Genomic DNA, 17,345 nt, shown 5'->3' with positions numbered 1-17,345 from the left:
CGTTTTTACACTTATTTGTCTTTATTCAAACATATACACAAATGCATTTATTTATTTTCAAGTGACCTGCGTGTCAAACCTTCTGTTCTGTGAGGCATGAGGGCATGCCTCAGATGTGTGGCTGAGCATTCTAATAGTGTTATTATTTATGAATTATTTATTTCTTCATGTAGTGACGCTTCTCGTCTCTCTTATGTTTTGGCAGGATATCTCACCGGCGTCTCCCACGGGTTAGAAGCTAGCGGGCTGGCTCTCTTTGTACCAACACACTTTATTATTAGTATACGGCAGTCTTTGTACATCTATGTTTCCCTGGCACCCTCAGCAGCACCCTGAGCACATGCACAACTCTACAACCCTACGACCTACAAACAAGAATACAAGCAAGCAAAACCATGTACACGCATGTGTTTTGGATTAAAATCCACTACGTCTACATTCCAGAAAATGATTAACAGTATTTTCACGGGTTTACTTGGCAAAAGCATCTTTGCATAACTTGATGATCTAATAATCGCCAGTATTGATCAAAAATCACATCTGGAGAGTTTAAGATTAGTCCTTTAGAAGCTTAAGGAAGCGGGACTAAAAGCAAAGCTTTCAAAGTGAATTTCTGAAAGCCAAAATAAAATTTTTGGCCATGTAGTAGATGTTGAAGGAATCCACACGGTGGACGAAAATGTTATAGCTGTACAGAAGTTTCCTCTATCTAAATTAGTAGATAGAGTCAGGTCTTTCCTAGGCCTTGCGGGATGTTACCGTCTTTTCAGTAAGAATTTTGCAGCAATTGCATCCCCAGTCCAAAAGGGACCAAACTCCAGACCAAGGCCAAACTCATATTTTGCAAAAAATAATACAATCAATCAATACAATATCAGGAACCAATCATAAGATACAGTATATATCATGCAAGTAGCCTTTAGGCTCAACATAAATGGAAAGAAGTGGTAGAACACAGCCCATACACCATAATGGGAATAAATTACGTATCAGTACTCACCAACTTCTTGTTTTCTTAGAAGACTTTATGTGAAGAGAAGCTCTTCCTTTAAAATGCAACTTTCATTGCTTCCTCCATATCTTGGCATTTTTCCTCACGTAGATCATGTTCATCTGTACTTCCAACTAATGTTGATGGCTCTGTGGATGGCCCTTCAGTCTGGCGTGTATACATCGAGTTATTAAGCAATCTGAGCACTCTGTTACTTGGAAGTTTTAGCAGCATTTTTCCACACCAGCAAGATGACTTATGCGCAACACAGCTCCCATTGTTCCTAAACAAAGCCTATTTCTTACTTCTGACTTGATATGACTTAATATGAAAATATTTTTTCCATACAAGCATTGCTTAATGGCAGTGCATGAGGAGCATTCAGCACCATTTGGGAAATTTCTGAAAATTTCTGCAGTATTTTCATATTTTTGTACAAAAGGTCAAAATAAGACTGAATCAGTTGGTATTGTATCACCTGGAAACTCTTGCTCCCACTCACCAGAGAGACGTTTATCATACTGAAGTTGCAACAACTTGCATTAGCAGTGTCATAACGTACCGTTGGGTAGTAACGTCCCTGTAGGATCTTGTCCTACCTGTGTTCACATGTGGCGATGTACCTGTTTTTGGTCTAACAGAGAGGTTACTCCCCTTTGTATTGTTTTCCGAGATGGATTTATTTGATTCCAGTTTCTGGATTTGCTTCTTAAAGCATATTTTTTCAACATGACCGATTTTATGGCAATACATACAGACATTTCCAGGCTTTGCCATGGCTGCCGCACAAGGTTGGGGTTGGTTGTCATCTGTGAGTGGCGTGAACAGTGAAGTTTGAGTTTCTGGGGAGGTACCAGGCTCACCCCTTTTTTTCTGTAGCCAAGACTGCGAGGTCAGCTACTGTCTCCCGGCCTAAAACTGAAGTAACTTGTGTTTTTCCGCACTTCCCAATTCACAAATGTCATGTAAAAGATGAATTTCAGAAATCTTCTGAAATTTATTTCTGTCATGTTGCCTACCTTTAACCAGTTGTTAAGCTGCAGTTGTTAAGATCCTGCAGTCCATGTATTCTTTTGCGAACTGGTGCGTCAAGATTAAGGCCTTCATTTTGTAATGAGCGTTAGCTTTAGCTGTTGATCTAACACTCATCTTGAACCCTAGTGCCATGAGATCTGTTTGGCACTTACCTCCACAAATGTTCAAGAAATATTTCTTGAAATAAACATAACTGGTCGCTTTTTCAAGTGAAATGAACGCGCTGGTATTCATCATGCCTGATACTTCTACAGCCAGTTTGGACCTGAAGAAGGAGATCTTGTCCTCATCTGTGATAATATTTGATCTCCTCACAACATCCTTACTCAAACGGATGAAGTCATGAGCCCGTTCTTGCGGGCTTTCTCCGCGAAATTCTGATGTTGATTCAGAAATAAGAAATACCTTGAGTGTAGTAGATGCATGTAAGGCATTAGGAGAGGCACTAGAAGCAGAAGCAGAAGCATTTGCGTTAGCCATGGTTGCTACTGATAATGATGGGTATTTATTCCCTGATCTTGTAATCAACACGTTCTCACCCTCATGAGACACGGCATTTACCACGGTAGTGGGTTTTGGTTCCGTTGATAATTCTTCTGATGAACTAGTATCACTATCTTCCGCTTGGGAATGACACTCCAGTTCATAAATTTCAGCTAACTTCTCAGCTTTAGCCATAAATGTAGTATTATTAACCTTCCTTAGTTAGGTATTAATTACACACTTGCATTACGTTTCCATCGTCTAAAGGCGTTTCTACCTTAAAAGAAGAACGGTTAGTATTATTAGAACTGTGAAAATTTTAACTGAGAAGTCCGCGGACAGGAATTGAATTATCCGAGTTAACCCTCACTCGAGAGAACACGGGAGCGAGTGCTCCGTCCAACTGTAAAAGAAAAACTGTATCTGAGGGGCAGACTAAGTTATTTTAATTTGCACATACGTAACGTCATCTCGTCAAAGAGGTAAGTTATACATGAACCCTAACAGTGTTTGTATCACTAAAAGTGTTTTATTCAATATTTGTACCACTGTTATGTACCACTGTTCCTACGACTGTAGCCGGAGAAATTAACCTGTTAAAACAGTATATGCCGTTCTCTTCTTGGGAAGACTCCTTCCGTCATGGGAAGCTTCTCTTGAGATGGTGGTGTCCTTATAGGATCCTGCAGTATTTCTGCAGGTGGGGGAGGTGTTGGTCGGCGCTGAGAGTATCTGAGCCGATGATGTCTTCATCGAGAATCTACGACGAACAATAAGACCGAGGGGAAACCATATGATTGTGTTAGGTTTTCCCCTAAGTCTTTTAAATCTCTTCTTTGATAACAAGGAGAAGTGAATCTTGGTAGTGGATGGCTGGGTGATTAAGGTGAGTCGCTCCTGGCTGGGTGCGAGTGTTTTGATTTGTCAGACCTCTGTCAGTTCTGTAAACAACACCGGCTCACTCCTTGCTCCTCTCCTCACTTCCCTGCCACTCTTTGATATTTTCTCCGTCTCTGTGTCCGTTCACCACTTCATTTTCAATTGATAATGCACTTGGCACTGGAGTTAATTATTCATATCTCATTAAGCTGCCACCATATGTTCCAATGTGGTTGAAGTATCAATTATCCCGGGACACTTAATTAGTTTATTACCTTTATGTAGCAGGTAAAGTCACTCGTGGTGAGGTTCTGTGGTTTTCAGGTGAATGTCAAAGGTGAATGTTTAAAATATGTATATTTAGGTAGGTTATATATATACAGAGTTTTGGGAGAAGGGTGTGACGTGTACGGGACAACGGATGTCCTCTACGTGGTACAGCGTTACACCCTGGCAAGAGACTCCATAGCCAGCTCGAGGGACGCTTAGCGCTTTCGAAAAGTGCTGACACCAGAAATATGGGCGGGTTGACTGAATTGACAGTACATTTATGTAATTATAGCCCAATAATTACATAAATAAGGCAAGGGAAAAACTACTTATAGCTAATAATAATACATGCCAAAATGCATTAGACAGAGAAGGAGATTAACTATGGAGAATACTTAGATAATGTAATGTAGGTGTTACCGATTACTTATTGATGGCAATAAAAGGACTATAGAAAGTTTCATGGTGTGTGTATGTGAAGTGTGGTGGCGTGATCATGTCCGCTCCACCCTTATCCGCCAACACCTATTACCTACACTTATACATACATGTATACATACACTTAAATTGATAAATATGCGAAGAATTATAAATACCATACATATTATTATTAATTATGTGACACCGTTACATGTTGAAGATGTAGTGGAGAGTTTGGGTGAAGATGCAGAGGAGGTGACACTTTCCAAAACAGAAAGCCTGTTGAAGACAGTAACTGAAGGAGCAACATTCTCACAGGAACGGGAAGAAACATTTGATGGTTGTGAAAGGCGGGAAGGTGTTGCAGCCTTATTTAACTGTGGTACAGGTAGAAGAAATAGAGTGAAGGAAGTTGGCGTATGTATTTGCTCAACCATCTTTTTATCTGAAAAGAAGTTCTCACCTGGCACTACCAAGACTATTGAATTGAGAATTAGCCATTTGAAGGATATCCTGCTTATGGCGGTACTTCTTACAGTATCGAAAGCGTAGTGGATAAGCTTCCCTGCAGAAGCAGTAAGGAACTGATTCGCATTCAGGATTAGGGTGGGAGTCAAGGGCAGACCAGTGACCACATTGGGGAAGACTTGTACAGTTGTTCCTCCCATGGCCAAACCTGTAACACAGGTAACATTGCAATGGACGATGAAAGTCTTTACTAGGGGAGAGAGAGAAAGGACCGATTTTAACACGGTCAGAGAGAAAAGAACCATAGAATGTGATCATTATCATATTACCATTGCCTATAATCTTGGCCACTCGTTGAAAATTATCTGGACATAACTGAAGGATGTCATCTTCTGAGAGTTCGTACAGGTCTTGGTTGTAAATACGTCCTTTACAATAACTGAATGTTCGGTGTGGCTTGATCGATTCTAAAACTCCATCAGAAGGGCATGATAGATGGAACAGCATCATCGCCTGTGAATCTTTAGCTCAGATTAAGACACCTTTGCCGTATTTCTTGATGTTATTTGTATGGAGTACTCCAATCTCCATTTCTAGATACTTGGCAGCATGAATTAAGTTTCCTCGACCTTCCTTATAATATGCTACAAACCAATAAGGTGTAGGTGGGTGGTGAACTTTGGGAACTCGTTCTTCAGCACCATCAAAGACATTAGGACAATAAGCATTCGCGCTATCAGCTACATTGCTTGATCGAATGAACTCAGCAATTAAGTTGTTCTCTCCAGAACGCTGAGAGAGAGAGAGAGAGAGAGAGAGAGAGAGAGAGAGAGAGAGGATTTTAGGAGTGGCCCCTCATGATTCGAAAGTTTGACGGAGCTAAGACCTTCCCCCACCAACGCATCCCAGCATCCAAGCCCATCCAACACAGAACGACCTCAAAAGGTGGCCTCTCTGTTGAACGGCACCGTTGACCTGTACTGGGAGCCTAATTCTGGGAACTATCTAGTCTGGTCCCCCACTGGCGACCTTGCTAGCATGGGTATCCCTCTATCACTATGAAGGATGGAGCAGGAGCCGAAGCCCCCTCTAACCTTGCTCATTAGCTAATGGGGACGCGCAAGCCCTTCCAATATGACAACCACTAGGTGGGGAAAGGAAGGAAATGTTTCTCAAATTGAGTGGTAGATGAATGGAACGGACTCAGTAAGCAGGTTCTTAATGCTGAGTCATTAGGGAGGTTTTTAAAAAGAAGATTAGACAAATTTATGGATGGGGACGATAGCTCTTTCATAAAGGGATTGCCACGTGTAGGCCTGGTGGCTTTTTTGCAGCTTTCCTTATTTACTTATCGTCTATGTTGTTATAAACGATCCCAGATTTATTATCAGAAATACCAAAATCACTTTTCCCTGTAATTCTGACTTCCAAGGTAGATATTTATCAATCATCATATGCTCCTTAACGCTTTCAATTTTTTTTGGAAAAAAAAAAAAACATCTGATAAATGAGCGAAGCTAGAACGCTTGATTTTTGGTCCATACAAGTAGCATGCAAGTTAGCGAACTGTCATTGACAAGGCAATCCAGAAAAGTCTAGTTCAAGCAGGGTCACCTGTACCTCTTATTTTTTGTAACACCTAGGAAAATGACTTTCATTCATCCTGAAGCAAAAGGAATGACCTGAATGCATAATGGATGAAGCACGTCCACGAAAATCTGGCTTTTCAAAGGTTTCAAGATCTCTATTTAGGTAAAGTGACCTTCGCTGGTCACAACATCCCATGATATCGAAAAATGGAAAATAAGCCGAAAATTGCGACTGAAACTGGTGAAACTGTATGTATAACATTAATATGTTACACTGAACTCTTCCATATGGATAGTTTGATTTAAATGATTACAGGCATTGAGAATACCCAGCATAGTGACATAAAGACTTGTACAGCTTGAGTCTTGATACGCTGTTGTTGTTATTAATAGAAGTATAGAGTAATGAAATACATTTATTACATTAAAAATTTTGAGTAATTGTCACTTCTTTCTTTCCAGAATATTTACTGTTGAAGATTTCTCAAGAGATGCCCTTGATTTATTTCAGCTTCAGGTTCTTTAGATCTGAGCAGCGGACTTACGGCCACAGCCTATCCAATGGGACCTGGACAGGAATAATTGGGCAACTTCAGAAGCAGGTAAGCCTCTATAATTTTCAGTATTAGTTCACTGTATGCCTAATCTATAAAATATGCGTAGTCAAAACAGTGCAGTTATGCTTTTCAGATCATGCTCTAACCAAGATTCTCTCTCTCTCTCTCTCTCTCTCTCTCTCTCTCTCTCTCTCTCTCTCTCTCTCTCTCTCTCTCTCTCTCTCTCTCTCTCTCTCTCTCTCTTCCATATTCTATGGTGACGTGCTTACTGTCACCATAGAATACTGTCAGCTTTTCCATTGATTACTTCTGTATTTCCCTTTTGACTCTACTAGCAGCATTCTTCTTACACACTGTTGCATCGCTCCTATTCTCATTTTCATTCATGTTCTATAATGTTTATTCTTTTCGTTTATGGCAGTGTTATTCACTAATTTTTGCAAGAGAGCCACTTCGGTTAAACACATTGATTGATAGAGACGCAGCTATTGCAAGTTAGCGTAACTCAACTTAATTAAGTAGTACTGAGCTGCTAGTGTAATATAGTAAATGAGAAAAATTAGACATGGTAATATTAGCCTGCATATCTTGTTATTAATAGCAAAATAAAGACCAAACTTACTTAATTTACTTTTTTTTTTAATTCATTAATTTATATATTTATTCGAAAGCCGTGAATTAAGTCATCGCCAGCCGCCAGCGGCTCGCGAGCCGCGCAATGAATACCACTGGTTTATGGCCTCTCTCACTTCTTAACTTCAACTGGCTGTCTATTTCCTCTTGTTATCTCCTAGCCATTTTACTCAAATAACATCATCGATAAAGTTATTGGGTTAAATCTTCCCTGCTGGTGATGTAAATCAACCACAGCCTTCTGAGAATAATTTTCTTAGATTTCGTTCCATCTAATCTGTCCACTCATGGCTCACTTGGTGCTTAAAAAAAGTATTTATAACGGACTCATACACACACACACATACACACACACAAATATATATATATATATATATATATATATATATATATATATATATATATATATATATATATATATATATATATATATATATATATATATATATATATATATATATATATATATATATATATATATATATATATATATATATATATATATATATATATATATATATATATATATCCCTCTCCATATTAATTGATTTTTCCGATGCTAAACTCCTGATACTACTATACCCTCTCATCAAAGTTTCATATGGCCATAAGATTTTTTTTTATTTTTTTTTTTTATGATAATATTACAATTTTGTTTGGGCGTTATGCCCATGGTTTCCCATAGTGATTCCTTATTCCTTTATTTATTTATTTACTTATTTATATATTTTTCTTCCTATCAGCGGAGTCTCTCTTGAGGTGAATATGAGTAGACTTGGATTATGTCTCAGATGCAATATATATATATATATATATATATATATATATATATATATATATATATATATATATATATATATATATATATATATATATATATATATATATATATATATATATATATATATATATATGTATATATATATATTTTTTTTATTATTATTGCTATACCAATGGAGTAAGCTAAGCTACTAGATGTATCAACTTAGCCTCACCTTTCACAAACGTAATCTGAAATCTTGTTGCAGTAATTTCTGCGTAATCTAAAATCTTGTTACTGTAATTGTCTATGTCCATACAAATGCATTTAGCATTTAACAGTATATTTTTGGAGAAATATCCGTATGAGAATATTTTTATTTTGCATTGACGATTTCGTAAGGAAAATATAAAAAGTTCATATTCTATAGACATCGGCAGGTAGTCACTTCTGCTTATGCTGCTACTTTTTCTTCTCTGCTGGCCTCCTCCAATCAGAGCATCATATTTGTATCGTTGTTCTATCACTTCAATTCTTTCTCAGGATCCCACAAAGCGGAGATGCCTCTGGCGTTTTACCTCTATTAATTGGGGGTACCTTAGAAGGTATTAGTCAGATTTCCCGTAGAATGACAACTGTTTTCGGGTCAGAAACCTCTCTCTGTGTTGAGCGAGAGCAAAGGTGATAGTGTCTGGCAAGGAGCGTACATTCCTTATTCTTTTCGTCGACCTAAACCTTCCAAATGTTGGTTTAACTCAATCTATTCTGGTGTTATACTTTATACAGAGACGGCCCACAAGCGATATTAGATTCATTATCTGAATCTAATGCACTTTATATTTTTCCCTGGAATCATACTGTCTGTTTTCGAACTAACCAAAACTTCCTTCGTCAATAGAAAATGTCAAAATATTCCTAAATCTAAGTTACTTATGGCACCTCGCCAAAAAATATTTCTAGGAACTTTGCTTTTTCATATATCCCTCCTACATTTCAGCTTGATGGTATCACTACCATCTCATTTATCTCTACGCCTGTAGATGTTAAAGCATCTATCTTGGATGATCCAAGGATTATTTTTCTCTCTCCTCCACTCTCCGACTATTTCATGCAATCCATTAAGAGCCCTCACACTGATGCTTTCCATGTCCATGCATGGAAGGCTGACGGACCTGATAGGGTCATTAGTATTGTTCTTCGAAACCGCCTCCGCACTTCCACCTTGCTTAGTCAAACTCCTCCAACTCTGTCAATATCTACCTTTTCTTCTTGTTGGAAGTTTGCCTACATTCAGCCTATTCCTACAAAGGATAACCGCTCTTATCCTTCAAGCTCCTGTCGTATTGTTTTAATTTTCTGCCTCTTAAAATCTTTAAATCCGTCCTCAATACAAAAATTCTCAAATATCTATCACTTCGCAACCTTATATCTGATCGCCAGTATGTGTTCCGTCGCGGGCGTGAGGATTTTGGTGAAATTTTTCATGTTGTCTTAGACATATCATAAGCATTTGATTTCCAAACTACCCTTCTACGGCTTCTATCCTTCTCTCTGTAATTTTACCTCAAAATTTAGATTCTGTCCGTTCTGTTGCTGTTGTGATAGACGATCATTGTTCTTCCCTTAAGTCTATTAACAGTGGTGTTCCAAAGGGTTTTGTCCTGTTACCTCTTTTCCTTTTATCATCAAAGCCTAACTTCTTGCTCTACCCACTCCTACGCTGGTGATACCATCCAACACTTTTCCACGTCTTTTCATAGACGTTCTACTCTTCAAGAATCAAACAACTCACGCAGGGAAGCCACAGAGCGCCTGACATCGGATCCCTATAGAATTTATGATTTGGGCAGACCAAACTAAATGTGGTTTAGTGCCTCAAAACCTCAACTGCTCCATGCATCCACTCAACATAACTTTTCAGATAACTATCCCTTCTTCTTCTTCAATAGCACTCAACTATCGCCGTCTTCTACACTGAACATTCTCCGTCTATTCTTTACTTATAATCTAAACTGAATATTTTACATGTCTCACTAAAACAGCTTCTACGAAGATAGGAGTCGTCTCTGCCAGTTGTTCTTACCCCATCTATATATAGAGTACGCTTCATATGTACATGGTGTTTCACTCATACCGATTTTCTTGACAAGTTGGAATCAAAAGCACTCCTCTCCTCTAACTGATTGTCTTTAGCCTCACTCTCACCGCCTCTATGCTGCATCTCTTGGTATCTTCTATCGCTATCTACACACTATCTGCACTTTTATCTTGCTAACTGTATGTCTTCCCTCCCCCCGCGGCCTCGTTGCACAACACTTTTTACTTTGTCTCACCAATATTGTGTTCATGTCCTTAATGTAATAGTTAGCCAATATTCTCAATCGTTCATCACTTTTCGTGGTGAACTCTGGAACCCACTGCCTGCTTCAGTATTTCTCCCTTCCTATGACTTGATCTCGTCCAAGAGGGAGGTTTCAAGACATTTATCCTCTAATTTTCGATGATCGTTTTCAATCTTAATTTAGGGACCGGCACTTAGTGGCTTTTTTTTTTTTTTTCTAAATACGACACAGTAAAAATACATAAACTATTTGATATACAGAAATATATGAGGTACGGTAGTACTGCTTAATATGACAACCCGGACTCAGTGACATCATAATAAATTCATATACGTAGTCATTTAATGAAGCGATTCTCTCAACTCACTTCGGAAGCGATTGTCGTGGCGAAAATAATCACTGCCATTCAAGCCAAAACAAACTTCTCTCAGATTTCATGATGATCTGCAGTCATGTCATCAACGTTTAATGTAGCTCTTTGTTCAAATGGAGGTGGTGGCCATAAATAATCTAGTGATGCTGAGATGAGGAACCGGTGGATAGCTGCTGTTAGGAGAGGTAAGTGGCGTTCAGTAGAAGCGAGCGGAGTGTCACAGGAACTTCACGGAAGACGATTATGTTGCTACCACTACCTTTGTTATATTGGTATCGCGCTTCTTTGTTTCACAATCCTGTTGCGTCCCTAATCTCAAAGACTGGACTTTGGAGATTAAAAGGAACCCATTTATTAATTAATTTATTCATTCTTTATTGATTTCTTTATTTTTCTTTATTATTTACATTTTTACACTCAGGCGATACTATTTCCGATCAAACAAAAAACTACGAAAATTGGATTCATCTCTTCACGTCAGTTCCATTAAATATCTCGACACTTCACATTACATTTCCGATTGAAATCACTTCACACAATTAACACTCAATGATAAAACACATCCTGCGCAGACCTTGCAACTAATATTCAATAAAAAAGCATATCCTACACATATCCAGTTCTCCTGTGTTTATATATAACACCAGCATTTTACTCTGATTGCATTACAACTGTCTGGTTCTACTTACTGTGACTGTGAGAAACGGCTTGGCCATCTTGACCCTCTCTGGTTTAACAGATATCTAGCTCGTCTCTATTTCTGTCTATTCCATTTTCCTAAACCTTATTGGTACAGGTCAGTAGCAACCTGTAACAACCACAACTGTACGGCCCGTGTCGAAGACATCAGATGATAAACACAGTGGAAAATCAACAACCTTTACTATAAAAAGCAACACAACAGGCTGAAGTAATGAAAAACACACAGTAGCAACGTGGTATTGCGTTCCCCCAAGACTCGACGCCGGGCAAGAGTAAGGGGAATGACACAGGGAGCAGACCGGGGGATGGATTATCAAAACTCTCATTTAGCACGCCTCTAAGGGACCTTCCGATACGTTCACCTGAAGGGTGATCTCTAAGGTCGATGCTCAAAACTCCCTTTAGCGTCTCGTTAGATTAAGGGAACGTTGTGTTGGATATAACGGCATCTGATGACATCAGAGCGTCTCGGCCAATCAATCACAAGGAACTCCATCCTGCCAAAACAACACGACCACCAAAGAGCTACCAGTTCCCAGTAGAGCCTTTTGTCTGCACTTATTTGGGAGATTCAGCGCATTTTATGTAGAGTTCCATATCTCAACACACTGCTACCGCTTTAAAATTGATTTTGGGAGTGAATATCAGAAGAAACAATGTTAAAACACCGATAACGCCGATTCACAGGGTAAATAGAGTTCGCAACCTTTAGCTTAAGAGTGGCACTGAAGCAGTCTGTACTAAAGGGACCTTTGGCGCTGATCGTAACGAACCTTTACGCTTTGAGCATCGCCCTTAAGCGGTCTATGGGACCTTTAGCACTTAAAGAGCCCTTAAGACTTTTAAGCATCCAGCCCCACACCCAGATAGTAGACTTGGCAGACTGTTCTGCTGAGATATAGGACTCGCTAATATTTATAACCTCGCATCGGGCCTCCAGGCGGTCGGCAGTCACGTGGTGAGAGAGTAGGTATTTTAGTGGATGGTTCGGTGCGACCCACTCATTCGGAAGTTCATCCCACTTCATTACTAGGTGTGCCGTGGGCCGCTACAACCTCATAATATACATGTGATATTAGAGCGACTTTTTGCTTTCATTGCCATAAGATTTTTTTTTTTATCCAATACTGTGATCATATGGTTTATTTCCCTATAACTTTCATTAAGATTAATTTTCGAATAACTATATTTATTTCCCCATGCTTTGATCATACCGTTAATTTTCCTAGACTTTCAATAAAGTTAATTTTTAAGTATGTTTATGGGTTTCGTGGAGGCCGCTCTACTGGTGATCTCCTTGCTTTCCTTACAAAGTATTAATCATTCTCTTTTAGGGATTCTTGTGAAACTTTTGGTGTTAGCTTAGACATATCTAAAGCTTTTCCGAGTCTGGCACAAAACTTTGATTTCCAAACTATCCTCCTACGACTTTTATCCTTGTCTCTCTAACAAGTTTCCTTTCTGACCGTTCTATTGTTGTTGCGGTAGACGGTCACTATTCTTCTAAGTTAATTGACAGTGGTGTTCGACAGTGTTTTGTCCCATCATCCACTCTCTTCCTATTATTCATCAGTGATCTTCTAAACCAAACTTCTTGCCCTATCGACTCCTACGCTGATACCACCCTGCACGCCTTTTCGTAGACCTCCAATCCTTCAGGAGGTAAACAGTTCACTCAGGAAAGCAACATAATGCTCGACTTCTGATAACTCTAAAATTTATGATTGGGGCAGAGCAAACTTAGTATTGTTCAATGTCTAAGAAACTCTATCCTCATCTATCAATTCGACACAGCCCCTCTTCTTCAATGACACTCAACTACCCTCTTCCTCTACACTGAACATCCTCGGTCTGTCCTTTATTTATAATATAAACTGGAAACTTCACATTTCATCTTTAGCTAAAGCAACTTTTATGAGGTTAGCCATTCTGAGTCGTCTCTGCCAGTTTTTTCTTAACCCTCCAGCTGCTAAATTTGTTCTGGGACCTTACCCGTCCATGTATAGATTATGCCTCATATGTATGGGGGGCTTCCACTCATACCGCTCTTTTAGACAGGGTGGGATGAAAAGCTTTTTGTCTTATCAATTCTTCTCCTCAAACAGACTATCTTCAGCCTCTCTCTCATCTGCTATCTTCTACCGCTATATTCACGTTAACTGCTCTATTTATCTTGCTAACTGCATGCCTCCCCTCCTACACCGGCCTCGCTCCACAAGACTTTCTTTGTTCTCTAACCCCAGTCTGTCCTCCCTCTAATGTCAGAATTAATGCAAGAGTATTTTTCAATGATTCATCGCCGTCTCTTGCAAACTCTGGAACTCCTACCTGTTTTTGTATGTCCTCCTTCCTAAGACTTGAACACTTTCAATAGGGAGGTTTCAAGACACTTATCCTTTCAATTTTGATGACCGCGTTTGACTCTCTTCTGGGACCTTCACCTCAGTGGGTATTTTTTTCTTTTTTTCTCTCGTTATTTTGTTGTCCTCGGCCGGTGCCCTTCTTACACACAAAAAAAAAAAAAAAAAAATCCATATCTCGATCATACAGTTTATTTTTCCTTAACTTTCAATAAAGTTAATTCTCGAGTAACTTCGTTAAATCGCATCACCATCTAATCAGAAACAAAGACACGGTGTTTCGTATGGTGTGGGGGCTGTCAGTCCTGTCTGCTTTGTCTACTAATTTAGCGATAGTGACCTGGATATCTCTTCTTGTAGTCTGCTGCTAATCTCCTGCTTTGTTAGTCTTGTGATGATGATTCACCGCATCTTGTTCTCCCCGGTGGTCACGTCTCGTCCCTCATCTATCAGGATGTTTATAATTGCTTCTTGTAATATTGGCACCTGCTTTCATTTTTATCATCCTCATTTATTCCTTCTACTTTTTTACTTCCTTCTTTATTTTTTTTTCATTCTTGTCTCCTTCCCTCTTCTTGCGTTTTCATTTCTTCTTGGTGATTCTTGAGTTACAACAGAGGTTCTGTAGGACGTGTTGAGGGCTCGGTTATGTCATGTAAGCCGTGTAGTGACATCCGCCCGCGCAGTGTCTTACACGTGGTGATTATTTTGGCTTGACCCATCGCAACCATTCTCACCAAGTCATTTTAGTTGTCGATTTCCAATTAAAACTGTTGTTTCCATATACGAGTATTGTTCTATGCCATTTGTAATTTTTAGTGGTATAGACATGCTGCCTGTGATTTATGTTGTCGCCGTTAATGTGTTTCATACGTATAATGTAACTGCTTAAAAGCCATGGACTAACTTTTTTTTTTTCTAATATTCCATATACACCGCAAAAGTATCTCCAGTATTTATTTTCATAGATATAATGCAGTATTATCTACTTGTGTTAATACTCAGAAGGAATTGTATATTTATCGGTTTTACATACGTTAAATACATTAACGTAGAATGACTCTCTCTCTCTCTCTCTCTCTCTCTCTCTCTCTCTCTCTCTCTCTCTCTCTCTCTCTCTCTCTCTCTGAATAATATATATATATATATATATATATATATATATATATATATATATATATATATATATATATATATATATATATATATATATATATATATATATATATATATTATTCAATTTGTGACTACAAGCTCACTCCTGGCACTTGTTGACGGGTACTTCTAAAATATTCTCCATTATCTAACTGGTAACATGCTCAATTCGTTCCGTGTTATTCCTTACATAATGGGAGAGGACTATATGCCGTGTCTTTCATTATTTTTTTTTCTTGCAGGTATTACACATGCATGTAATACCTATAATGTATAATACTTGCATGTAATACCTGTGATGTATAGTACTTGCATGTAATACCTGTAATGTATAGTACTTGCATGTAATACTTTTCTTCCATTTTCTTCTTTCAACCTTCATTCTGGTATTTCTAATATGTTCTATTTCCCCTCTTTCAATAGGTCAACTATTTATTCTTGTTGTAATAATTTTTATCAACCTTTTTTTTTTTATCATGCCATGCTTGTCTACCATGCATCAATCTGTCCGGTCTCTCTTGAATTTCTTCAGTAGCTGGGTAAATCCGTTGGTGGCTTGCAAGGTTACCTTCGTCGCTGTCGTCGGCATTATCCAAGGATTCCCATGTGGAAGTGATAGCCGGATTTTACCCTCTTTAATGAACTGCCCCCTCGAATTAATAAAGTCACGAGCTTTTCAGAACCCACCTGTGCAAAATAATGCATTCAACATGTTCAGTTTTTCTTGACATTTGTTATTATCGAACCTTCAATGTGAATGTTTTCAGAAGGTGGACTTCGCTGGAACCCTGTTCACTGTGTCCAGAGAAAGATACGGGGTTATTGACTTTAGTGAGCACATCTACCTGGATGAAATGACTGCCGCTTATGTCCGCCCAGGTGTCGTCCCCAACATGGCAGGATTTGTCCAACCCTACACCTTTCTGGTGAGATAGCATTCAATGTGTGGATCCTAAATTACATGTATAAAAATAATAACAATAACAATAATAATAACAACAATAATAATAATAATAATAATAATAATAATAATAATAATAATAATAATAATAATAATAATAATAATAATAATTGATAATAATAATAATAATAATAATAATAATAATAATAATAATAATAATAATAATAATAATAATAATAATAATAATAATAATAATAATAATAATAATAACAATAATAATAATAATAATAATAATAATAATAATGATAATATTAATATTAATAATAGTAATAATAATAATAATAATAATAATAATAATAATAATAATAATAATAATAATAATAATAATAATAATAATAATAATAATGATAATAATACCAATAGCCCGTGATATATATATATATATATATATATATATATATATATATATATATATATATATATATATATATATATATATATATATATATATATATATATATCAGCACCAGCAGCCACACCTGCAAGATAACTAGGATGTCCAAGCATATATATATATATATATATATATATATATATATATATATATATATATATATATATATATATATATATATATATATATATATATATATATATATATATATATATATATATATATATATATATATATATATATATATATATATATATATATATATATATATATATATATATATATATATATATATATATATATATATATATATATATATATATATATATATATATATATATATATATATATATATATATATATATATATATATATATATATATATATATATATATATATATATATATATATATATATATATATATATATATATATATATATATATATATATATATATATATATATATATATATATATATATATATATATATATATATATATATATATATATATATATATATATATATATATATATGCTTGGACATCCTAGTTATCTTGCAGGTGTGGCTGCTGGTGCTGGTAACCACACTCATGGTGTTCGGAACCCTTCTCGCTGTACAGCTCCGCTTCTTACACGGAACCAGGTGAATTTATTATATTATTTATTATATTATTATAATATTATGATTTATTATAATATTATAATATTTTTTATATTAAGATCCACTATCGAGCATGATAATGTGATAAAACATCGCACAATTTGCTTTCTCATTTTGAGTCTATTCATGTCTTCACATAATTATATACCTCATGACAAAAATAGCTACTACTACTACTACTACTACTACTACTACTACTACTTTTACATCTACTACTTTTTCTACTACTACTACTACTACAACTACGAATAATTAACAAATGGACAGGAACGAGAATAAAAGGAGAAAACGAAGGTTTTCGCAGCATTTGA

General features: G+C 36.8%; 1 protein-coding gene across 1 annotated transcript in view; it reads left to right on the top strand.

Annotated features, from left to right (window-relative positions):
- The window catches only part of LOC135093966 (glutamate receptor ionotropic, delta-1-like), a 66,846-nt gene extending 50,894 nt beyond the window's left edge, over nt 1–15,952 (top strand). Inside the window, exons 3-4 of the mRNA XM_063993647.1 lie at nt 6,647–6,737; nt 15,785–15,952. Coding sequence (XP_063849717.1) covers nt 6,647–6,737; nt 15,785–15,952 — 259 coding nt within the window. The remainder of the gene's footprint in view (nt 1–6,646; nt 6,738–15,784) is intronic.
- Nucleotides 15,953–17,345: the final 1,393 nt, after the last annotated feature.

Source organism: Scylla paramamosain, chromosome 44, assembly GCF_035594125.1.
Source record: "Scylla paramamosain isolate STU-SP2022 chromosome 44, ASM3559412v1, whole genome shotgun sequence".
NCBI classification, from domain to species: Eukaryota; Metazoa; Arthropoda; class Malacostraca; order Decapoda; family Portunidae; genus Scylla; species Scylla paramamosain.
The sequence above is the reverse complement of the archived record's forward strand: the minus strand, read 5'-3'. Positions and strand labels throughout refer to the sequence as shown.